At 42.1% G+C, this 24,287-nt stretch overlaps 1 protein-coding gene and 1 long non-coding RNA gene across 2 annotated transcripts; both read right to left on the reverse strand.

The window, feature by feature from the left end:
* Nucleotides 1-1,949: 1,949 nt before the first annotated feature.
* ark2cb (arkadia (RNF111) C-terminal like ring finger ubiquitin ligase 2Cb) lies at nucleotides 1,950-23,272 on the reverse strand. Its single transcript, XM_018758498.2, has 8 exons — nucleotides 23,114-23,272; nucleotides 14,111-14,411; nucleotides 13,678-13,803; nucleotides 13,408-13,537; nucleotides 12,743-12,847; nucleotides 11,745-11,840; nucleotides 7,329-7,432; nucleotides 1,950-7,179 (listed from the first exon to the last, which is right to left on the reverse strand). The coding sequence occupies exons 1-8, from the start codon at nucleotides 23,172-23,174 to the stop codon at nucleotides 7,062-7,064; spliced, it is 1,041 nt and encodes a 346-aa protein (XP_018614014.1). The 5' UTR covers nucleotides 23,175-23,272; the 3' UTR covers nucleotides 1,950-7,061.
* Nucleotides 22,028-23,087, reverse strand: LOC108938140 (uncharacterized). The gene is made up of 2 exons (XR_001966392.1): nucleotides 22,671-23,087; nucleotides 22,028-22,240 (listed from the first exon to the last, which is right to left on the reverse strand). It is a non-coding gene; the product is annotated as an uncharacterized LOC108938140 (long non-coding RNA).
* Nucleotides 23,273-24,287: the final 1,015 nt, after the last annotated feature.

Genomic DNA, 24,287 nt, shown 5'->3' on the forward strand with positions numbered 1-24,287 from the left:
CTTTTCCTGGTCAGGGTCACAGTAGTCTGGAGCCTATCCCACTGGGTGCAAGGCTGAGGAGGCACACTATGAACAGGGTGTCGGTCCACCCATTGCAGGGTAGCCACACACGCACTCATCCATTCACACACTAGAAGCAATTTAACGCCATCAGTCCACCTGAACTGCAGGTCTTTGGAAAATGCGAGGAGCACCCTGAAGAAACCCACACCGTCCGAGCCAGATTCAAACCTATTCCCAGGTGCTGTGATGTGGTAGCACTACTCATTGTACCACTCTACTGCGCAATTTTTGAAATATCTTTTTAAAATTAATCACCATTTATAGTTTCTAAATCAGATCTACTCCCTTTTATGTGACACATTTATCAATAGCTTCACACCTGGGATGCCAAGACAGCCAGACAATAACTTCAACAATTAATTTTTTTATGTTTTTAGTTTTTTTTTTCTATGGATACTTTGAACAATTTGGCCAGTGCAAATGTCATGGAAGTTTATTCTTGTCACAGAAGTTTATTACTGTGCCCAAAAATGATATATTTCTATTTATATCACATACATTTATATAATTTATATAATGTTTACATTTACATTTATTCATTTAGCAGATGCTTTTCTTCAAAGCGATGTACATCTCACAGGAAATACAACGTGTGCAGTACGCGTGCATTAATATATTTAAATGTCAAACATCTTGCATGCGTAACACGCACAAAGGAGAAAAGATATTCAGAAATATATTAGTGAGTAGAAAAAATAAGTGTGTTCTCGTTTAATTTGAAGAATACAAAGGCTGGAAGCGGACAGAGAGGCAGCAGATACAGCAGACCGAGTGCCGGTCTTAACTCTGAGGAACAAGGTGCTCCCATTCTTTTTGTTGTGCTGCAGAAGCATGGAGAGATTGCAGGTCGTGCAGTTTCTGTTCAAACGCTCACTTCCAGAACACCAAAAATGCTCGTTCGGGTTTAGAATTTGGATCTCAAAGCTCAGTTCAACCGTCTGAACAGCTTTTTTCGGACCTTCGGGCTGTTTATTTCTGGTAGGTTTCCAGCAAGTCTTTCCTTTTCATTAAAGTTCTCAACAGGTGGTGAGGTAAAACACAGTGCCCTGTGTAAGAATGGTGCCAGACCCCATTTAATGACATCCGCTGTCAGCCTTGATCAAATATGGTTAATTTTAAACTTCATGGGTCACTTTGTTTGGCCATTTGTTCAAATCACAGAAAGCCTTCGAGGAAACATTGTACCAGAGCTGGTACTATGAACATGTGCAGAGCGTTAAAATGTAAGGCCTGCATCACTGAAAAAAAGACACCTTGTGAGTTCATGTTGCAATAATAGCTTTTTGAAAGGATGGATGTGTGAATTGGTAAATCTGTGAGCAGTTGCATATTTCCAGCATAATCTATATTTTGCTGCAGCAAATCTACCAGCTCAGCCAATTATGAACTTGCAGAGGTTTTTCTAAAACTGGTACCATTATTGCAGAAATCAAAATTATGCCTGATTTCTATATATTTAATAATACGGTATTGGAAGAGATGTTTCCCTTTTCAAACACTAAGAAAATACTAAAATTGCAACAATGGTGGATGGATGTAGAACAATCAAGACGTTACAAAGCAGACAATACATCATTCTGAATGAAAGAATATCTTTGAGTGGCGACACAAATAAATTACTTGTGAAACAATGATGCTGAAGTCTGTCCTTGCATTCAGTTGAGTGAAATACAAGTGCCATCAGTGAGCGGATATCGTAGTCATCAACACCAGGGTAACCTGTTGTTTTAGACAATTTATTTGAAAAACACATACAAAAAGGATCATGTATAAGCCTTGAAATTAAAAAAGAACAGTTTGGGTTTAGCAACGCAATTTTTAAAACTGTTATTAGAAGTAATAAATACAGTACAAAATTCTAAGGTTTTACACATGAATCACTCGTCTATTTGTTCTTTGTCATTATTGTCATCATCAATGAGCTATAGCTTTTATATTAATGATACATATTTCTACACAGTTCTATAAAAACGTTCTATATAGTAAAACATTGAGCAGTCACAGCCAACAGCAGTGTCGTGTACAAAGGAAAAAAAACAAGACGGTAGCTTCCCTTTCACTGGCAGGTTATTGGACGTTTTCAATTTCATTTTCAGCAGCAAATAATCATCTATAATTTCCAAGGTATATCTGCAACATTTTAAAACATCTATAAATATTTTTTTTTCACATACATATTAAAACCTGAGAGAGACATGCATTTAAGTAGCTTGTGCTTTAAGATACGTTGTTTGTTCTGGATTTTTCCAAAACAAATTAATACTATGGCAAAGCATCTAAAGCAATTGTGGATTAATGCATGAAGAAGCAAGGGCAGCTGAGTCCATCAGAGGGGTGTAAAAATGGCCAAAACTAATTTGAAGAAGTACTGGTGAAAAACAGTGACTCGTCAGTGGCTCAGACTAATATCTGTAATTTCATTCCATTGTGCATTATTTTGTACAAGGGTTTTACAATTTGGATGATTTCAGATATTGGTATTTGGTATTGGTACAACTGCGTGTGTCATTTCAGTGCTGTTTCTACAAATACACGGATGCCCTGAGTTCCTTCAGCATCCAGTATCTTGCCAGGAGGTATGGTTCTCCAAATCAGTGCTCGTCCCTTGACCATAGGCCAGTTCCTCAAGCATAACGGACCATTATGATTTAACAGTGATCCAAAGACAGATCTGATTACCACATGGGGATGTGGCAGTTTTTTCCCTATTTTTAACGTAGTGTATGTAACGTAATGTGGAATTAGTTTGCATTTAGAAAAAAATACCGACTAGACTCTATCACCTGTTAGATTTCTTGAGAGGCAGTTTAATATGAAAACTATATGCTGTGTTGCGTAGCCTCGTAAACATCCAAGCAAGACATAAACAGACAAAGCCTAAAATATTGATCCTTTTAAAAGTTAGCTGTTAAACATGGACTGAGGTCCAATTACCCAGTGGCAGACAGACTTTTAATGTATATAAATACCCTAGCACAAACACTCAATCGGTAAAAAGGCCAAAAATGAAACAACGCAAACTGTCCAAAAGAAGCTTGCCCAGAATAATTAGAATGGACTTTCTTTTTTGCCACCTGAGGATGAGGCACTTAGAGTTAGTCCCATTCGGCAGTGTGGATCCTATGGGTTGCGGACCAAGATAGTTGCTGGTTTTAGCCAGATGGAGTAGCGTTAGATTTTTTGAAAGTTACTATTCACATAAAATACATCTCCAGTGAAGCTGCACAAAACTAGGCAGTGGGCATCCCAGTTTCTGATTATTGGAAAAAAAAAATGCAGTTTAAATATATAGTTTATGCGCAGAGACTGGGAAACTAAACCTAAGTACAAATAAAATGATTTGATAATATTTTCAAGATGCCAGTGGGAGGGTAGCCATGCTGCGCTAAGAGGAAATAATGCATACTAAAACCATGTTAACCCTATTGCAGTTTGTCCACTATAGATCACAGCATGAGGGATCGAAGAAATTGCATTTAACGGAATGTACCTAAGATTAACAGCACCACAATACAGTTTCAACACACCCTGATCTGGTAAATTAAAACATTTTTAGCGTTTTTTTTTTCTTTTTTTTTTCTTTTTTTTTCAGGAAAACTATAAATGCATGCAAAGCATTCCCATTAAGCAATCCAAAAATAAGGTAATTTTAGTTCATTTTGTCTTGTTTATACATAAATTATGTTGATTGAAACTGCAAAACTATAAAGTTGAACGCGTACCCACGATATCTACAGTTAGGAATAAATTATGATTGTTAAACACTTAAGGCATTTTAACTCACAAACAGCCAATGTAAACGATTGATTATTCCAACAGAAAACAACACAGAAAGTGGACACGGTACTCTTTCTCGCTGTATGAGTGAACAGCAGGACATGTGTTGATTCTCAAATTGGACAGCGCTTATGTGTAGTGGATGAACAACTGGACTGGAAACCAGTGGACTGCAGATTCAAAACTGTGAATGAAGACCTAGTACAGGATATTTAACCCAGACTTGAAATAAGAGCTATGTTTGCCTACGTGACATAATCAGCTGAACAAAGACTGATATAATGAAAAGCTGATCAGTTTGTAATATTGCACTCTTACTGAACCCTGGGCTATGGAATTATCCAAGCCCTATAATAATCCAATGCTGGACTCAACTTCCAGTTTCAAGCGCAGACGTGATATGTCAGTACTGAGATTTTTACAGAACAAACACTTGATCTGTATTTTGAAAATGAATTACTCAGGGAACTCTAGGGAAATACTGCCACTGTCCCTCTAATATTTAAAATTCCATGGTGTTTAAAACACTTGCCCAACCGTTTAAATTACCAATCATGATGAACCAAAGAACAGAGCAGCTTCTGAAGAAGGAAGACGCCTCTTGAGCATGTGCCACAATGAAGGAGTGACTAATCCTTGGTTTTCTTTGGTTCTCTTTTGGTTCATTGTCTTAATAAACTTTTTACCAACCAAGGTGTCGTGATACTTACGGTGAAGAATGCACACAAGGTCTACTGTATGTGATGCTCAGTAAAATGTTCCAGAGAGGTAGAAAATAAACATAAAATAACCAAACACAGGAACTAAACTAAACCAATTATGTGTCACTCTTGTCACATGCTCACGAGCTTGCCTTTTCCAAAGAGATTCCCTGCTTCTTGGTATTTACCTTATCATCATATGAGTGTCTAAAGGCATTCTGGGAGATGAAGTACTGCAAGCGTGGCTGCTGTTTTCCCCTCCACTCCCATAGGTCATCTGAACTCTTTTTTTTATTTTTAATTTTTTTACATGATAGGCATATTGTCCCACGTCACTTTGTTGAGTCTTTCATGTCCCGATTATAAGGGTCTAAATGTGTGATGCATTAAAATTGTTATTTTCCTATTGTTCTGGTATGATGAGAAACTGTGGAGTGGTGGCATTGAGTGGTGGAGTGCAGATGAAATATTTCCCAGTTTTCACTCAGGCAATCACGGAAACAGGCCAGCGGGCGCTGACACACAAGCAACGATAAGAAAACGACCTTTGGATCACTACAAATTGAGGCAATTAAGATATATATGTATAGTGCATTTACTAAAAAAAAAAAAAAAAAAATACATAAAAAGAAGAATAAATAAGGTAGCAGCTTAGCAACTGTTACAAATAATTGGTTAAGAGGGACATGGTGCTGCTTCACTGGTTCCATGTCCGATTTACCTGACAGTGAAATAAGCAAGGTTACACACATCCGATGCAGTCACAGGTGCATGGCAAATTTGCGTCAAGTGCAAATGTAAATGTACCCCTCACACTTTCTGCTCCCTCCCTAAAAAGAAAGTGATTCATTTGACAGAAAAAAAAAAAAAAAAAAAAAAAAAAAAAAACATTGTCTTATTTGTCATATTTGTTTGTACAATACATCACCAGCTTTCGGGAGCGCCAGCCATGCGCGGGCACTATTTCCATTTTTGATTTACCTGACACGTGAAAGGAAAAGACAAGAGACAGTACGATAAACAGAAACGTTAACCAACCGAGTCACAAACTCAGACAGGACAAATTTCTTTCCCCAACAAAAAGACAAAAAAATAGATGGCTTTTTCTCCTCACTTCAAGTGAACTGCACCCATACTCTTCACGCCCTAATCTAGAGGACGCTGTTTCCGTCACGGAATAGCAGCGCACGTTGTTGTTCCAGCGATGCGGCCGAGCAACAACAGAGGCAATCCGACACTTCCGCGAAGACGCTCGTTGCACACCGGGAGGCTGCTCCGCCAAGCAGGATGACTCGGCCGGCCGGTTTACTTCCATTAAAATGCGGACAAAAGCCAGAACTGACCGGAAGGAAGGATTCCGAAGTTATCTTCCTATATTAGCTAATCTTTTGTTGCCAGCTAACAGAGTTACCCCGCTTAGCGAAATACCCCACAGGTCACCTTCTTTCGAAACAATCAATGTTGTTTTCATATCGAAACAAATAGAAAGAAAGCAAAAAATAGGGGCTGTCTATGTATTTATCACATGCGCTTGTTCATTAGGCAAAAAGCTCTACGTTACAATAAGGTTCCACCCGTGGCCACTACAATGACGAGATGAAAACACGTCACTTCACATAAGCGGTAGCCACTCACATCCTAAAGTATTACTTGCAGTTTTTAGTTTTAAATAAACGGAAGTCACGTTGCTCTGAACCAACTTACCCACAGAAAAAACATACTTCATCTTCTGGCTTATGGAACAGCCCAAGCTTACATGACAACATGCATTTCTGAGTACACAGCTCTACAGCACAGAGGCCCCACCAGAACACAAGATGCACGTCATTAACGTCAGCCAACATTTGCCCTTATATGGCCGCTAGAAAGTCAGGGAGGAAGCCCCCGGTTCTTATTGTCAAGCCTTGATGTTCTGCCCAGCGTTAAATACTGTTACTCTCCAACACTGCATCAAACACAGAGGCCAAAGCTGATGCAACACCGCAAGAAGAAGCAGCCGTACGAAGTCTAGTGGCTTCACGTTCACCCATAGCAATAAAACAGCGATAAAATCTCTTTTCGTGATGTCGAAACTATTACAACTATTGCCAGTCGAGGAGGGTAACCAGCTTTTTTGATTTATCTTCTGAAATGAAAGCCCAGGGAATCAAGCATCCCAAACAGACTATGGATTGCATGCCTTGGATTTCTTATTTTGTACCTTCGTCATTAAATAGATCAACGTAACATACTTATGCACTGCCTCTCTGTCATTCTGGGAGAACGGCAGTTCCAACTTTACACTAGCCCCCACCCAACTCACCAGCAACAACACCGCGGCCTTGAACCGGACACCCAAAAAGTGAAAAGTGTTTCTCTTCTTTTTTATGGTGTGTGCTTTTTTGCTTTTTTAAATTATCCTACGCTAGTTCTCGCTTGGCTCAGAAGGCAGGGTCAGAAGTGGTGAGGACTAGACATTTGGCAAAGCGCCCAAGGGACAGGGGAGTACCGACGGGACCGCGATCCAGGCCAATACGGGCCTCAGCTCTCCGGCGTCAGCTGGGTCTCGATGTCCACCCGGCAGATAGGGCACTTTCTGCTGGTGGCCAGCCACTGATCAACGCAGGCCTGATGGAAGAGGTGCATGCAAGGCAACCTCCTGGAATTTGGAAAACGAAGCAGAGGAAGATGATCAGACACGTACAAAAAGCCAGAGTGCTTCTTTCATGTGCTTGTGCTCTACCGAGGCAAGCGCAGTTAATTCACTACAGTTTATCCATGGCTACGACGCATTCGCACTTCGTTTACCTGACATCTTCTCCGTCTTCTAACATTGACAGACAGATGGTGCATTTTTCGTCTATGTCCAGGTCCTCCTCATCTATGTCTATTTTCAGTTCCTGGAGTCTTCTCTGTGAAAACAAGCGAGCCATACAAACGTTTAAAAAAATCATAGGGTATAGCTGAGATCCCGGAGACTCTTCTCCATTTAAATACCTGAGTAAGACCAACTCATCCCCTTTGTATATAAGATCTAGGATTCATGCTTTTACTATATGCTATATGTCTCTTTAATGAACTTCTGTAAGAGTAACGCTACTCTACATTTGGGTCTGGATCTTGCTATGCTGTCTGCTGGAAATTCTTCTTGTGACCTTGGAATGCACACTTGCAGTTACTTTGACTAACTTCGCAGATTTTATTTTGAATAGACAGGCACTCGTTAATGAAGGCACATGCAAAAAAGAGAAACTGCCTGAGGACATACAGCATAAGCATTGATATAGAGCCTTAGTTGTTTATATGAAATAGATAACAACGTTAGATAACTCAGAAACAATGCTTGTTTTTAATGTTTAAGGTTTAAAATGGCGCTTTAAGTTTGTGAAAGGTAAAGGTACATTCCGTACCTTATTCGGAAAAGACTTCATCAAAATCCTGAGATAAACATACTAGAATTCAGCACAATGAAAGCCAAAAGAAGGTCATGGAGATGATGTACTAGCTAATTACATTTGGAAAGGAGAATTAACTCCTTTTGCTCAGCAGTGGGCAGACAATGGAAAAGAGATTGGATCTTCACCACTGGTGAAGAAACGTGCAGAGCTTCTTTTCTCAGAGTCCTTCTTCCTTTAAAGGACGTTTATTGAAAACACATTATATTGAAATAACATTATACACGTAGTGGGTTTGACCGGGTCCTGCCCTCTGGCGGGTCTGGGGTTCGAGTCCAACTTGGGGTGCCTTGTGACGGACTGGCGTCCCGTCCTTGGTGTGTCCCCTCCCCCTCCGGCCTTATTCCCTGTGTTGGCGGATTAGGCTCCAGTTCACCGCGACCTCCCTTGGGACAAGCAGCTTCAGCCAGTGTGTGTGTGTGTGTGTGTGTGTGTGTGTGCATTATACATGTTATGTTTAGTGCAGCTGTTCCTAATGAGAAAAATGAATGTTTTAATGTCACTTTCTGGCTTCCCAGATGAAGTAAGTTTACGCTCAGATGTAACCTTTTTATCATCCTTTCACAAGGAGGGCAAACAGGGATTCTCTTTATAGTCTCTTAAAAGCAAATTCATTCCTAAAGTATTTTGAAGTTTCAGCAAAAAAGCCTCCATGGGTATGACACAAGAAACAGCATATTTACAGAAGCCAGATCTTACAGATACACACACATTGGCTGAAGCTGCTTGTCCCAAGGGAGGTCGCGGCGAGCCGGAGTCTAACCCGGCAACACAGGGCGCAGGGCCGGAGAGGGAGGGGAGACACCCAGGACGGGACACCAGTCCGTCGCAGGGCACCCCAAGCGGGACTCGAACCCCAGACCCGCCAGAGAGCAAGACCCGGCCAAGCCCACCACACCACCGCGTCCCCGATCGTACAGATACAGAAATCAAACTCCTCATAGTGAGCCAAGCAACTACACTGGAGAAAACCAAAGGGCTGATAGTAAACACAGAGTAATTGTGACTCCTCCAGCTTAATGAGTGAAACTACCTAAAAAACTAAGTAATTACCGAGACGGTAACGGCTGGCTCAGATTAAAGAGAGGAGAAAATACAGTAAAACGTATTACTGTACTGCTCGAACAATCCATGCTTTTTATAACAACCTCATTACTACTATTTCTAGTTTCCAAAGGATCAAATAAAGTGAATTTTCTATTTGCACAAATATATCTGCAACAGTTCTCCTTACATGTCATTGCCAATGCTTTCAGGCCCAATTCTACATTAAAATAGAATCTATAATGTGATTCTTCTTTCACATAGAACACACTCTGACAACAATTATTTGACTAAAAAAAATCCTGCTATTTGTTTTACGTTCAACATGACTTGAATCTTGCAATTTTTTGCAGCGATCCACTGAACCAGTACAACAAAGGAAAAACAGCAGAAACATTAAAGAATATAAAAGAAAAACCAGTATAAACAGGGGCTCACCGGGACCAGAACAGACAACCTCTATCCCAAACCCATTTACAAATTAGAACCATGTTTGTGCCTCAATGTTTCCTGCACTGTTTCTGTATTAGTCAACTGATATGGGTGAAATTCTGTTTTGTATTTTAATGAGAGAAATTAATGTCACTGCTCAGCATTCACCTCCTTGGCAGCAGTAGCTGTACTTTTATTGTACATGTATTCAACTCCGCTGTCCACTCCGATTACTCCTTTCCTGGATTCAGATCAGTTAAAATTATTTTTTTTATCAAAACAAAATAATTTTTGGCTTTATTAAGCTACTAGACATAAAATGTATGAACAAACTAATTCATATTTCTCAACAGAAAAATCATTATTAGACTGCTATTATTGGCCCTTCTGGCATTTGTCAGTCAAACCAGGTTACCAGTCAGGCTGTGGACTCTAATGAAATTATTATTAATTTGTATGTAGCAGATGTCTTTGTCCAAGGAGATCTACAATGCGAGACACACTGCACTAACCCTACGAGAACGTACCATCCACAGTGCAGAGCATTTTAACACACACAATGGGTACGTTAGAGTCACGTGTCTTTGGACTGTGGGAGGAAACCAGAGCAACCAGAGGAAAACCATTCAAATATGGGATAACATGCAAACTGTTCACACCAACTAAGGTGAATTCCAACCCACATCCACCGTAGCTAATTATACAACTTTTTCAAAGGAGAGGCACGCATGATGTTTTAGCACAACCTCAATTGTAAACTGGCTCATCTATTTCACTGGTTTCATTCTCTTCAAGTGTAATTTTGTCAGTTTTTAAGGACTGTACATAAACCTTTGGACCTTGTTTAAGTTTTTAAAAAACGTACATGCGTGGCAGACTGATGCTCTGGACACGCATGTATTTCCAGTGAATGCGTATACTGGCAACGCTGCAGCAGCAGTCTAGCTCTTCTAACTGAGATTAGCCAAGGTTTACCTCTAACCTCATGCGACACAAACACAGGTCCGGCTGGAGCCCCAGGTGACTGAAGAGATAGAAGACAAAGTCATAATGCTCTTCTAGAAGCCATTTGTACGCGCCTTTGGCAGCAGAACTGACATATGGTAATAAAACCTGCCTGCGTATGTATCTGGCATGTGACAAAACCCCTTTTGAATTTTTATTAGCGAAAGAAAGCAGGCCAAGAAATGCATTAATATGCAGTGTGCCTTATGTGTTTCTGAATTACCGGGACAACCCACCGAACAGGGCTACTGCCACATAACTTTAAAATGTAAAATCTTTTTGAATGAAAAATAATAAACCAGTGACAGACTGATTTTAGAAACACGGAGTGCTGAATGTGACGCTATAAGGAAGATGATTCATCAATAACATCTGAAACAAGGGGCTTCTGAACCCTTACACTGAACTGCACCACATCAAACTGCCATTTCCAAGTAGCTTCCCACTTCAGACAGTTATTTGGAAAGTGTGAAGCCAGGTCAGTGTCTAAAGGCCATTCCCTTACTAGGGCAAGAGATGAAACTACATATTAGCTCTGTGGTGACCTTGCAGCGCTTTGAGGAAACTCTCCAGTTTGTTCCCTTGTAATCAGTTAGTCTCTCTTTTTGTTGACTGGGATTTTGGCAAAGCCTAGGGTGCTAGAATCTTTAAATGAAACTTTTGGGGCTGATTGATTTCAGCTCTCATTCAGACCAAATGTGATTTTTTTTTCCCCCAGAACTTCTGTACAGCTTTATTGTAGTCCCTCTGTTTTATGTCTTAGAGGAAAGGGTTAGTTCGATGTACCTCTAATTTATTGCATTAAAAACCTTACGGGAAAATTACAAGCAAACATTTATAGAAACCTTTCTCAAAAGGGCAAAGCAGTTGTGGGCACAGAGGTGCAGCAGGTTTAGCTGGTGCCCACTGTGTGACAGGTCTGGGGTTCGAGCCCTGCTTGGGGTGCCTTGTGATGGACTGGCATCCCGTCCTGGGTGTCCCCTCCCCCTTTAGCCTTGCGCCCTGTGTTGCTGGGAAAGGCTCCGGCTCATTGCAACCCCCCTCGGGACAAGCGGTTCTTGACGACGGATGGGCCATGCAATTGGGTCGGCTTTAATCCAACCCAAATATTGACTGAGCCGATATCCTAAAATGTCAATAAGACGCTGGCTCCTCGTGCACTTGTTTCACCGTTTGAATTTCACTGGTTTATTCTGAGCGCATGATTGTAAAAATGGCAGGGGCAGCTTCTCCTTTGGCTTCAGTGGCCGTGTAGTTCCCCTAAACTTGGCTCCGAGGAGATACTGACCTTCTTGTACTTGTGAGGGATGGTGAATCTCTCGATAGTGCTTTGTACCGCTCCTCGGCTCATGCTTCCTAGTCTGTCTTCCAGCTGCAAAAGCTCCTGCAGGGACAGAGCTGATTTAGGAACAACTGTTTTGTGGTGGAACCATAAAGATAAGAACCTCCCAAGTGGAGCTTAGCTGACCATCAGCAGACTGTAGTTAAACGTTAACAGTAATCAAGAAATATTTCACATTTTTCAGCTGCAGCAAAACGGAACATAACCGGATCGTAGCCCGGCCTTGCGCTCGATACACGCGCTCCTCAACTTTTGCATCGAGCCGGGACTGGAATTCTGTCTGCAATGTACGTCTGAAACACGGGAAACCACTAAAATGCGTGCCATGCGGAGAGGAATGAGAACCGGTATACTGTCATCCTTAATTTGCTTCATCGTTAACGACCTGTCACACATCGCGTTGGCTTCCACACTGGAATGATGTTTAACATTTGAACATCAACATTTATATCTCGCAAATCACCCCATTCACACATGTACGGCACAGGTATTTTTAGATGGGTCAGCACACTACCCCCCCCCCCCCCGCCCCCCCCTTTGCTTGTGCCCACTGCTGGCTTCCTTGCCTGACTGAGACACGGGCTCTCTCGGAAGCCAAACACGTCATGTCTCTGCACTGGTACTACTTGGTAGGCTGACAATCAACTGGCGTAGACTGCAGCCCGGGCAGCAAAGCTAAATATAGCTGTCAGGCCGTGGCTAACAATACCCCTTAGCTGTGAGCATATTAATACAGCAGACCCGCTTGTTCCTTATGGCAGTGTTGTAACTGTTATTATTTATTATTACCTGATATGACTTTGGGGGGCATCACTGAGAAAGAAACACACCAAAGCTAATAATATCATACATTCACCCACTGTGCCTTCGAATACTTTAGCCAGACGAGGGAGGAAAGCAAGAGAGCGCCGGCGTGTCGCACACAGGAGGCGAAAGAAGGGTACCTCGTAGCTCTCTCGTACCGCAGGCCCGTGGCGTGACGTGTTCAGGCCCTGTAGGGCCAGCAGGTGCAGCTGAGGGTACGGGTAGTTTCGAATCTCGTGCACAACCTGTGGAAAGACATGCACCCAGGTGTTTCGTTACAGCATTTTGTTTTAATTTCATATGTCTTGGAATTAACTCGTTTTGAATTTAGGTGGCATGAATTTGCACGAAACCGCATGAATTCTTATGTTTTCTCTGTTGTTCTCAGTCTTTGTAGAGTGGGTGCATGATGTCTAGGTTGACAATTCATCGGGTGCCATCATTTACACCGGTTTTCTTTTACCAAGTGTGCCTCGTTCAAGATGAACTACTGCTTCCACTATTATCTGTAGCAGGTTGTGTCCTTTTTTTCCATAAATTGACCCTCCAGTCATATTGAAATCAGACTTAAATCATGCTGTTTATTAGACAAAAATGTGACAGCGGTGGGTCAACACAATACAGATATTTACAGGTGAATTGCTTTTGATTTGCATCGCAGCCACAGAGCAGCAGCTGGAGCAACCGTATTCCGGGTTTGCGAGTTGTTTAGTATGAATGTAATAGTATGCATGCAAATTAGTAAATATGAAAGTTCCATAGAAATGTTTCGGTTTCGATGTCTAAATTCAGAAGGTGAACTCACCACCTGGGTTGACGAAGCATTTCTGGGGAAGTGGTGCATTCTGGGAGATGCCAGGTAATGCTGATAATGCTGGGGGAGCTGTCGCAGGTGATATTGAGGGTGGGATAAGCCTGCGTCCACACTGAGGTCCCTAAAAGGGGAAGGGACAGGGCTCAGTCTCACCCAGGTTTCTGATCCTGATGTTTCCGCTTTTGCGCGCAACCACGCGCCACCTCTGTCGAGAAACCGAACGAAAGGTTCCTAGGTGCTAACTGCCGGCGTTCGGCTCACCAGTCGGTGCCTTCGGCCAAATAACGGGGCTGCTGCACCATCGGTTGCGGGACGTGTATGGAGGGGTTGTAGTCGTAGCCAGAGCGCAGCCAGGGAGGGTGAAGCTGGACTCGCTCTTGTGTTCGTCTGTTCGAAAGGAACACACGGCAAGGTCACGTGTTTGGGAAAAACACAAACGCCGGTAAATTCTCTCTAGCAGGTATTCGATTAGCGCCGCACTGGTTGCCGGTTAATGCTAGGTTCACTCGCTGTTACGCTCCGGACAAGTACCATATGTACCGCAAGGTAACCGAATTATTCTAGGATACAGGTGTCTGCTGATCAGTATACATCACAGGCGTGCTGATGATGCACGGAGGCCGTTCGGTTCTCTTGTCCGCCGACACGGTTACCGTGAGCTGTGAGTAGACGGTGGGCCGAGGGGGCGACCCACCTGGGGTGCGGAAGGATCCGCCGATGCTGCGCCTCCAGGAGCTGCTGTTGGATGAGGTACTGCTGGTGCAAGGCCTGAGGTAGGAAGTGGGGCCCTGGCACATCCTGGAATTGCGGCGCGGCCAGGGCAGCGACAGGCGGCTGGAGCTGCGTAGGGGGCTGGTGCGTGGGCGTCAGGCCCGGCTGAGGCTGGCCCGTGTGGGCCAGGGGAAAATCTGCGGACATCTGGGCCGGGGCGCTTAGGTGGAAGTGCCGACAGGAGGTAGCATGGCCATGCTGATGTTGCCTGTTGAAATGGGCCCCTGGAAGACCAGCGACATCCGGTCAAACAGAGCAGCAGAGCCGAACCGCAGTTCTGCGGTTTTCTGTTGTGTGTTTTTTTTTTTTTTTTTCCTTTTTGCTCAAGGGCCGCGCCTAACTCGTCTGCCATCCCAAAAACACTTACAGATCATGGAGGGTGAGGAATGAGAGATCCGCAGCCAAGCGTGCACACGAACATACAAAGTTGCCCACACACGCATGTGAATGCTTAGCGATCGGTATTTCGGGATCGGTGCGTGAGGAACGTCAGAGGCGGCGTATCATGTTCAGTGCCGGGTACCGGACAGCTGAAAACTCTGCAAGCAATGTGACTTGGGGAATGGGGGATGGGCAGGGCAAGGTATATGTTCTCCACGGTATGTCTGAGACCACCGGAATCTCCCGGATGGGGGTCAGGGCACAGCTGACAAGAGGTCACAGCTGCACCCTGCCCCTCATCTCCAGCCAAGGGTCTGATTTTGATGACCGATGATGTCCATCAACAGAATAAAAGCCTCCCTGCTTGGTAGGCAATGTGGATGGTAGATACACACACTTGGACAGTTTGTGTCTGCAGAAAAGACGCAACCAAACCAAGACTGCGAAACAAAAGACATCAGCAATGCTTTAGTGGTGAGGTGCATGCGTGTAGACGTTTTACGCAAAATTCCAGTGGGGACGCTAACCAAGAAATGAACAGTATGTTAACCAACCGAAATGCTTTGAAAGACGCATCATGTTAGGCGAAATTATAACGGCGGCAAACGGCAACGGTGCTCCGCTGTTGGACAGCGGTGTCTTGCCTTGGCACTATGTCTGTGTTCCTTCCCAAGGAAGGACATTTTGCAGACTTTGACATTGGGGCCCTGTGCTAAGTGTCTTTTCTCTGCAAACCTTGCGTTCACAGTCCTTGTTCCGTGACTACTTTTGCCACCATCAGACAGGTGTCCTTTGACTTTGGATTTAATAACTGCTGTTAAAGCAAAGCGCTCTCAAAAACTCAACGTGCGTGATGCTGACAGGGTCTGTTGTGTGGGTTTGGATTTGGAAAGTATGGTTCCTGGAGGAAATGATTTATACCATGGCACCGGAGAGATCTGCTCCGATGCAAAATAAAAACAGGGGCCTTTTTTTGGTATCTGCTGGACTTTCTTGTGAATTCTTTCTCGTAACGCATATCCTTCATATCAGCGATAAATTCGGCAAGTCTGCAAGTGAACTTAAGCTACGCCGAACTGCCCAACGAATTGCGATATTATCGAGACTCGCCGAACCCACTCATCGCAGAAGCACAAAGTTCGGTGGCTTTTGTGATTTTGTTTCAGCGCAACGATTAATTGTATTCGTCTGCGAGGATGAAAATCGACGATGAGCGGAAAATGCTGATTTATGGGGCAATGGTATTTGAGAGGAAGGGCAGGCCAACTGATACGAAACTGTATCACAAAACATTCTCAATCCAAATATGTGAAACAACTAAATAAAAATAATAGATATGAGATAAACAGAGGAGAACATTATGTACCTTTACCTGATACCTCATTAGGTTAACCCAGAGTTACTTTCCTCCAGTCAATATTCAAACCTGCAGCCTCTAGATAGTTAGGTTTAAACATTGACGTTCGTGAATATGAAGGCTCCAGATTCCGTGAGACTAAAATTATTTTGGAATGTCCAGTGTGAGTATCAGATGAATAAGCGACATTTTTGCTAAGTCAGTTCCACAGCACATCTGACATGTCTCATCAGAGTGTAAATGGGCCCACTGGTTGAGCTCATTGCTCACTCACCCCCCTCGGTTCTGACAAATGTATATACACACACGGAAACAAAATGCGTACTAAAGGCTGAGGCAGCCGAGACTCTATCCGATTATATTATCTCCTCGATGCAACAAATTTAAGCAGCCCGATGAGTTTAAATCATTGTGTTTCCCAGATGATTGTCCTCAGGGAACTCACAAGGGTACATGACAAACCCTCCATTTGTCTCCTTTAACTATTTATCCCATTTGTTGTTACGATAGAGTACATTTAGTGTTGCGGTACCAATCTTTCAAGAAAACAGCTAACTGCAGCTTTTTATAGCAAGGCAAACACAAATAACTCTTTAAATATCATTTAAATGACAGTTATCGAAAAAGATCGCAATCCGCGTGCGGCGAAAAAAAAAGGTTTCCTGCTCATTCTCGGCTTGTATATAATTTGAAGCAGGTATGCCATGGTCATATGTAGTTAAGGCACCGGCTTTCGGTAATCTGATCTTGAAGGCAATAGGTAAACTTGATGCTGATGCAATTTGAAATTATCATATCCTTTGTCGAACTTGGATGGCACCATAGAAAATCAAGCTGTACTCATCAAATGGATAAGCAAAATTTGTCTTCCTCTAATGTGTATTGTATGATCTGCAAGACAGAGTAGGTTCATATACAGAAAAATGTTGTAGTATGTGAAAAAATTCTAGTTTATTATTGTGCATAAACTGGGAAGTTAAGAAATTAATACATAGAGCAAGAGTTAACAGCTGCTCTCAAGCTTGAACCAATTTTAAGAAAAATTAATATTAAAACCCTGCGTAAGAATGGAAAATGGTACATTCATCCAAAGCATAAATAGAAAAGCACAGAAATAGCTTCTCTATTAGAAGTGCGAGTGCATGATTGAAAATCCACGGTTCTGATTTTAGAACATACAAAATGCTGCAAAGGCATAGCAGGAAACAAAAATTAACAGCAAATCATGAATTCTGCAAATGAACTTCCACCCAGCCCATCTTTATGCACAATTCATAGCCATCCTTATAAACTGTTTGCCGAAATATCTGATTTTTTTTCATTCAAACAACTTTATCTAATCGGCAGGTAACATAGTGGTTTGAGCTGCTGCGTCGGACTTAATGAACCCAGGCTGAACCCTGCTTTAGTACCCTTGAGCAAGGTACCTACCCTCAGTTGTTATAGTAAAAATTACCCCGCTGTACAAAAAGGTAGATCATTAGAACTAGCTTGATGCTGTAAATCGCTTTGGAGAAAACTACATAAATTAAACATGATGTCAAAAAGATGATCAGTACATGAAAAAGGAGTATTGTTTTCAGGAGTTCTGGTGGCTGCAATTTACAAACAACATATTTACATTTATATCTTTAGCTGATGCTTTTCTCCCAAGTGACATATGGTATTAAGTCACAATGATTTGTCCTCTTATACAGCTGGGTAATTTCCGTTGGAGAAGTGCAGGTACCTTGATCACGGGTACTACAACTACATCACGAAAGCTTCGCAAAGCTCACGATCAGCCAACAAAAATTGCCGTTTACAAAATTTTTGCAGCTAATTTAGCCATCTTCCTTGGTGAAACCATTCTGATCCAGAACAGGTTTTTAGCTGTGTATCCTCACACTGAGCACTGTTCTGGGAGCTTGCTTGAAGAATCATTGCAATTAACTTCTGAGAAGAGGTCAACCTGTCTTGTAAAGGACAAGGCCTCATGAGGGATGCAGCTTTCTAAGAGTGAGCCAAAACCCACTGGAAGACATGGACACTGTATCCCACTGCCAAGTGTCAGTGTCATGCCTAAGCAACTAGATTCATGACCTCGGTGCAGCAGATTTCCCGTGAAGCTTAAGAAATGAACCACTGCTGTACTGCAGGGTGTCGGTGAGATGTTGTACACTCTGTTCTAGCTACGTACGTGTTTAACAGTAGAAAATATTCCAGTCATTTCAGATAAAAACATTTGTTAAATGTCTTTTGGTTTGCTGTCTACAATTATTATACCCATTTATACAGTTGAGCAATTTAGGGTAAGTAACCTACTCTAAGGAACTGCAACTAGAGAGGGGATTTAAACCTACAACCTTGGGGTCCAAAGGCAGCAGCACTAACCACCACACTACCAGCACGCTGTCCCTTTCGACACGTAGAACATGTGACCTGTCATAAATCAGAATAAGACTGCTCAGCAGGACACGCTTATTCCCCAGTCCCAAAGATTTTACTGCCCTTCAGAGTTTCACATATTCGGCCGACACAACCACGTGAACAACCGTGCTGAAAACCAAACGCTGCTTCAGGAGTCTGCCGGCTTAACCGTCATCTAAAATGTCATCTTTGCAGTTTACTCAGTTCAGTTTAAGTCAACATGCAGAGCAGCATCTGAGCATTTAAGGCTTGCGCCACACGAAGAACACACAATTACGAAACATCAAGCCCCGTTTCTCTGTGGACATCAAGTCTCTGTCGTATTCCCACTGGTTCCTCCTAAGCAGCGTACAGAAGATCTGCCTGTTCCTCACATGTTATGCAATCCAGTTCCTGGCCCCAGCCTGCATGCTGCCCCATCTGGATTGCTGCAGTTCCTCCCCGTTGGGCTTTTTGCCTGCGCAACTTATCCAAATCGCAGCTGTTGAGCTGGCTTTTAATCCCATGGAATATGCTCACGTCCTGTCGTTTCTCGAGTCCCTTTGCTGACTGCTGACTGGAAGCTACAGCCCAATGCAGAATCCTCAAACCACGGCCCCTCCTTCCCACCTCGCTTCCCTTTGAACTTAATCTTCATTCATTCTAGTCATAATTCATGCCCTGATCCAGGCGTGTGCACCTAGACGTAAACGCACGTGGTTAAAATACTACCCCTTTAAACAGCAGTTTCCAAATGATTAACACAGGGGCAAAACCTGTTTATGCCAGTATGTAAATCTAGAGAAAAATTTTAAATGGAAACCCACCGGTCGTATAGAGATCCAGGTAACTCATCTTGCCAGTGGTTTCATCTCATAAATTATTCAGTGAGCCTGCAAGACAGCTAGACAAATGGTTCTTCTGATACTCTGTACACATATCTGGTCCATTGATGCACATTATGCATATGAGGTCATTTTATGGTGGCCATTTTAACAGCCAACAATGTATTTAAATAATAATACTCATCTGGGCTGCTCAGAAATTTATTTCTGGACCTGGACATAAAGGGATGAAATGCCAAACCATAAATAGCTATTTGTTGCATAATAAATATAGCCATAAATATAACTCTAATTCTGCTACTAATCCATAGAGACTATTGCAAGCTAACAGATGACATAATTTTAAGACGGAACAACAAATACACTAACAATTTTCAAGATGCATCCTGTTGATATTTACACATTTCAGAGTTTGTCTCTTGCTAATTTGGTCCATTGGTTCATCCGTGAAAATCAGCCAAATTGGCTCAAGTGTGTTCATTAGTTGAGGCTGCAAGCCATTGCTTGTTTTTGAGACACTGAGGTTTTAAAAACTTTAATACAATTTAAGGGATGCTCAAATCTGGCAACAGTATTAGCCTCCACTAGGCAAATTTGGATTTGAATATGGCAACCGAAGGTGTTTCTTGCAACAGTTAAGGAAACAAATCCTTGACCAGCAAGTTGCAGGTTTAGGTCTCAGAACAATGAGGTGTTACGCCACCTTTGAGCAGTGCACTTAACCTGACTTCCGCAATTATTAATGCAGCTGTATAAACAGATGGCAGTTTCTCCAGATATGATCACCTGCCAAGTCTGTCAAAGTATTTGTACCATTTAACTCGTACGGCATATTTCAATACAACTTTACCCTATGTCCCAATAAGGGCATATTAAATAATTTTTTTTTTCCCAAATTATACAATACACCAAGGAGGATCAAAGCTTTTTAAACACATGCAATGGAAGAAATTAAAACCCAAATATACCTGGAAATATAGGAATTTGTTAAGGCACAGCAGGTATTCTGAGACTTGCTCAATACAACCACTTTTTGCATTTTTAAAATGCTAAAATGAAATTCCTAGCCAGCAGACCCTCACATTGTTCTAGTTGTGCAGCAAAGCTTTTCACTCAGTTGTTGGAAAACCTAAAATCTTACCCAAGCAGGTGTGATTTTTTTTTCTTTAGATCAGTACAGTTGTGAAGTAAAATAAAGCTGCACTTTCCAGACATTTCATCAGAATAAAGCATCCAAAATTCATAAAGTTGTCATGTATCAGTAACTATAGAGCAAACAAAGCTTTATCTGCAAAATCATTTCCTTTACGCAAATACAAAACAATGCTGAATGATCATTTTTAGTATTCTGGACAACTGCACACCATCTTCATCATATGTGACACAAACTACTCAGTGAAATGCTAAATACCTAGGACCGTCAATGCCCAAATGTAAATGCTTAAAGGGATGAGGAGGCTGGTAGAGCAGAGCACAGACCTGACCAGCTGACTACATTGCAAGCAAGACAATGATGCTAGAATGTAACCTTTTGATAATGGACTTTGACAGTTCCCAACAGTGCTAGGGGTTAAAACGGAAATTACCCTGCATCTGAAGTGCCTCTGTACAATTTCTACACAGATGGCTACTGGTAAAGTCATAGAAGCTTGATGATGGTGAAGGCATAGGGAGACGACTATCTTTGTCCACAGCAAGTGGGGAGGGGGAGGAGGGGTAAGACAATAAATGGAAATCAGCAAAAAGCACACTGAAGGTTAAGAAAAATACTATATTCTTTATTGAAAATATTAGTATATGTGGAACCGTGTCATGATAATTCCATGCAAAAAAGGAAACAAAAGGGAAATAAAAACACGACCAAAAGCGAGGCTCACCATGCTCTGTATAGGGTTAACAGAACAGAAGCAACATCCAATGAGCTCATGTGTTTCGCTACAGCCCATTACAGTACAGCAGGGTACATATTTTCTACAGAAAGATTACATTGGAATTTAATATTCAATGTAAAACAAAAACAAATCATGCATTAAATCCTAATACAAGAACAAAAAAAATTGAGAACCACAACCAAAGAATAAACTTTATATATAAATATATATGCATATATTCTAAAAGGATTTCTATAGCAGTGCTGAAAATATAAACATTCCTGTGAAATGGATAGCATTTTGCACTTTGAAAAGTGAAGAATTTGCATTACAATGAATCACCAGGGAAAGTGCAGGGCAAGAGTTAATGGTTCACCTGGCAATCAAGACTGTCAAATAGATACTTTTAAATTATTTTCCTCTTGTGGATGATTTCCAGAGGGGGAAAAGGGGTAAGCATGAGCAGGTTTATGCCGGATGTTTAAATCACTGACACAGGTGCAGTGTACCATTCCATTTGCAAGGTCACGTTTAAAGACCAAATAATAAAAATAATAATAAAAAAAGGTTATTTTAAAGCATGTTACAGTTGCTCTGGAAGCAATGCAATTTAACAATTATGGAAAAACAATAATAGGTGAATTTAGGGGCCAGGATGAGAGAGTAGTATGGGTACAATGCACCTTCAGAGGAGGCGATGGAGGCGAAGATGTGCAACCAGTCCTGGTGCTCGATCGAGACTGTGCCATGAACGCTCGCAAAATGTATCCACTTTACAAGAATTTACAGCAAAAAAACATGTAGTCTAATCACGACTGGATGGGAAGTAACAGTCACACAGTTTTTTTTTTTTTTTTTTAATCTCTAGGGCTACAAATGGGTTATTTTATTAGCCTGTACAGCAATCTGAAAGAAAGACACACATACACACAAAAGAGATGCTCTACTGGTGGTGTTGTTTTAGTCATTCATAAGAGGATACAGAGTATTCTCTTGATTTTTTTTTTTTTTTTGGCTTGTTTTGTTTTTAATACCAATGTCGTCTTCTGATGGAAAGAGGAAAGATGAGGAAGGGGGGTTTCACAATACAGCTAGGATGCAGAGTGCAGGCAGAGGCCACAGCACACAGGCAGCAGATGACCATTAGCTACACAATGGAGTGGGGGGCGACAAAGATCGCATAAATGCAGAATGTAGAGCCAGCCTCCATACTATGGAACAGGGGAGGGGGGGGGAACAGGGGAGGGGAAAAAAGGAAAAAAAAAAAAAAAAGAAAAAAAAAAAGAAATAAAGCACGGTGAAATCACCTCCATGTCTTGTCATTACATAATCAGCAAACAGTGGAGCTGCTGGCCATGCATGCATTCATTTCTCAGCAGCGAACCCTCAGCCTGACTGACTCCCTCTGTCTGAAATAAAATAATAATGATACCCCTCGCCTCATTTATTAGCCGTTTTTTTAAAACTAAAATTTGCCAACTATTCGTTTTCGTTTCACACGAGAATCATCATGTCACAAAAGGTGCAGCTTGCCGTTTTAGTGAGTCTACATTAGTCTTAGATTATTTTCTCTACGCTACCGAGCAAAAAGCTACCTCAGCGTTTAAAATAACTGCCCCCCAATACCCAAATGCAACTTACCTGAGGTAAATAACAGCGGAACTTGCCTACTGCTGCATTTTCGCGACGGTACACGACAAGGTGGTGTCGCTCATTTATTCTGACTAGTCAGGAGGAGCTGATCTGCCACAAAAGGCTGCCGCTATTCGGAAATATGAATGAGCTCCATGCTACGAGGCTCGCTGCTCAGTCTAAAGTTCGTGGTATTCTTGGTATTTCTAGCTCCATAACGCCCAGCTAAAAAGCCCCTTTACTCGGGATAAATCCTCACTGTGAGTGACTGCCTGCAGGCTGTGTGCTAACATGGTAGCTGCAGCAACCCCAATCCTGCCCTAGCCTCGTTTCCCCTCCTCGTAAAAATTATAGACACATTACACATGATTTCGTATATATTGTATGCAGAACTCGAAGAGTAACATAACTGGAACGAAAATACCAAGGAAAAGAAAACATAGAAACAATACCTCTATTTCTCACAGAGCCAAAAACGGGAAGAACCAGATATCCGACATGCACTAGAACCATCCTGCGAAGCTCTGCGTGCGCTGCCCTCTACAAAACAGACGGGCCATGAAAATGGTCCCCCTCTCCAACCCCTTCTGTATTCAAACGTGTGAACGAGATCCTGCAGCTGCAGCCTCGCGCACAAAGGCGCAGTCGACCAATCGCGGAGCGCGAGACCCCCCCTGGCGCTCCGCGTCGCCATTGGCTGGCGCGGTTCCGAACCGCCAACCCCTTTTTCGGCGCTGTCAGTCAGTTCAGAGAAGCAGGCTGCCTGGAGCGCGCAGGCCTATGGCTCGCAGAGTTTGCAGGAAGCCACGCCCACCCAGACTGAATAACCGCAGAGGTAGACTTGAATGAAGTGAAGTAACTGCCTAGACGTTTTTTCAAAGAAGTTTCTCGTTCGAACTGGATTTTGTTCATACGGGCATAATACATTACCGTTTTCATGTGTTCCTTTTAGAAATTATTATTGGAGTATTTCAATGTCAGTAGCATTTTCTTAAGCCACTGTAGGCACTCATACTCAGAAACTATTTAATTATATTTAAATAAATAGAATTGAATGTGCTTCGCAAATTATACTCATTTTGTACATCCATTCGAATGTACAGTATCCTATAATTAATAAAATTGATTAAAATGTTTCTTGGCAGAAATTACTTCCGGGTCCCCATTACTGTTTCCGTGCTGCTCTTTGACGTCATGCAGTGACGTACCGCCGTGACAGGCCTCCTGCTACGTGCTGTCTGACCACAGGGGTGGGATCGTTGCGGGTTGTGTTCAGGCGGCAGCGTTAAAATGTTACTTTTGTCCGTTATCATGCTTACTGCAATTCCGCAAAACTCAATTAGCTTGGTTTTTAATAAATAAGCAAGCTAGTTGTTTATATCTTAATTGAAATTAAATTGATAAAATATGTGGACATGCAGAGCTCGAGTCATTCGTACGAAGATGTGTCATTCATTGGTTTGTGAGAAGTTAATGACAAGTAAAAGTATCATAAGGATAGATTATGATTTTTATTTTAGTATGACATTCAGATCCACAGTTTTGCAAAAATTAATTTATCTCTTGCCCTGAGAACCTAGTGTATTTCAGTGATCCTCAACCTGAATAATGTTTTTGAACTGATGT

The sequence above is a fragment of the Scleropages formosus genome, chromosome 17, assembly GCF_900964775.1.
Source record: "Scleropages formosus chromosome 17, fSclFor1.1, whole genome shotgun sequence".
In the NCBI taxonomy this organism is placed as follows: Eukaryota; Metazoa; Chordata; class Actinopteri; order Osteoglossiformes; family Osteoglossidae; genus Scleropages; species Scleropages formosus.